Here is a 1,734-nt window from a genome sequence, read left to right as displayed (position 1 = left end):
ACCAACGCTCGAGACCTCTAAACGCAGGCAAACGGCAAGTTGCAAAAGTGTAAACTCGACGATCCTAGCAATCTCACTACTTGTTGTTGGTTAAAGCATCAAACGACAACTCATACTGCCCGCGATCATGGCCCGCGATAAGTCCCACGCCATTGCCGGCACGTGGCAGCTGGTTCAAGAAATGGAGGGTAGATTGCGTCGGTCTAGTGATACAGAGCCTATCAGACTAAAAACACACGACGTACCACGTGGCAGGCCGTGATGAAAATCCGCATTTTTCAAGAGCCATGGCGCCGTTCACATCAATTACGCGCGCCGGCTCATACGCCAAGATCTCGGCCGGCGTGACATGTGTGCGTGAGGGCACGTACGCTGGCATGTTCTTGGAATCTGCGAAAGCGCGGCGCGGCCCGCTCGGGTACATGATTCGCAGTTACGACAAGCTTTTGCGCGAGGCCGAGTCCGTTTGCGTGCGCCTCTGTCTCGTGCTTGGCGGCCTCTTGCTGCTCTTGCCCGTCATCCTCACACCGCGTCGGCCCTTACTCTTCCATTCCTCTCTTTCTCGACTGATAAGGCTTGTGTTCTTAGTGTTTGTCTGCTGGAAGGTCGATGGTACGATCGACTGGAGCTGGGCCACCGTGATGGTGTTTGTCTGGATTTTCGACTTTATGGCCTGGTACGCACTGCACTTGAACGGCTCTAAGTGGCGTGTGTTTTGTAGCAATGGCACCCTTACGTGGCTTTGCGGCTTTCTCTTGCACCTCTTTGTGGTGCTGCGTTTTGACGGGCATGTGGACTGGTCCTGGATCTGCATTATTATCCCGATCTACGTCTCCTTGCTCGACTGGGGTAGCTTTGCCGGCAATGCTTCCCTAGCGCTTCAACTCACTTTTGTGGCGCGAAAACTGGACCACCACACGAATTCGTCGTGGTTCAAAGTCCTTCTTCTGATGTGGGCGCCCGTCGCGGCCGTGTTCCTTTTCCTCGTACGCCTCCATCTGTCGATGACGCTTTCGAAAACTGTAGTATTGATTCATTAATACTGTCGTAGGTGTTCCTCTGGTGCATCGCGTGCTATAGACATAACTCGCTATACATGCGCTCGACCGGCCTCGCGAGTCTCGTTGTTGGGCTCTTTTTCGCGTCGCAAGTACTGTTCCTTGTTCGGCTTGCATCAGCCACGTTCTCAGCCGTGTACATCATTCTGCCGTGGTTTATTCTCTATGGTCTCGTGGTCCTTGCGGTACGTACTCCTATGTCCGAATTGCAATGACAACGAAGATGGCGAGTAGAGTATTTTCGCGGCCTTGTATCGGAACTTTGACGACGCGCCGAGTGCTCCTGTCTTGACGCCGCGTGATGACGAAGAAGAAGCGTAGTGCGACTCGAAGAGTCAGGCTTGTGGAGTATACCAACGGACACACGCCTCGGGTGGTCCCCTAAGGATAACGTTATACGAGTACGATATCGGATCAATGCTACGTGGAAGCGCCAAGGACGACAGCTCCTGCGTGAGGGAGACAACGCCTATGCATTCGTCAACAAATTCAGTGGAAAGGTACACCCTGGAATACGGGACCTCGGCGTATATATTGGACCTTGGGTCGAGAACATCGCGATCGTCGCGCGTCCAGTTGTCGACAGAGGGCACGACCCAGCGACACGTACGTGGCATCCATTTTCCGTGTAGGCACGCCCACAACCCAGCACATCTTTCTCAGTGGCGTATTCAAC

General features: G+C 53.8%; 1 protein-coding gene across 1 annotated transcript; it reads left to right on the top strand.

Annotated features, from left to right (window-relative positions):
• Nucleotides 1–287: 287 nt before the first annotated feature.
• SDRG_04703 (hypothetical protein) lies at nt 288–1,471 on the top strand (the record flags this gene model as incomplete). Its single annotated transcript, XM_008610384.1, has 5 exons — nt 288–531; nt 589–676; nt 722–986; nt 1,052–1,243; nt 1,293–1,471. 5 exons carry the CDS (start codon nt 288–290, stop codon nt 1,377–1,379), a joined length of 876 nt encoding a protein of 291 aa, XP_008608606.1. The 3' UTR covers nt 1,380–1,471.
• Nucleotides 1,472–1,734: the final 263 nt, after the last annotated feature.

Source organism: Saprolegnia diclina (assembly GCF_000281045.1).
Source record: "Saprolegnia diclina VS20 unplaced genomic scaffold supercont1.11, whole genome shotgun sequence".
Lineage (NCBI taxonomy): Eukaryota > Oomycota > Saprolegniomycetes > Saprolegniales > Saprolegniaceae > Saprolegnia > Saprolegnia diclina.
This window is presented reverse-complemented; position numbering and strand designations above follow the sequence as displayed.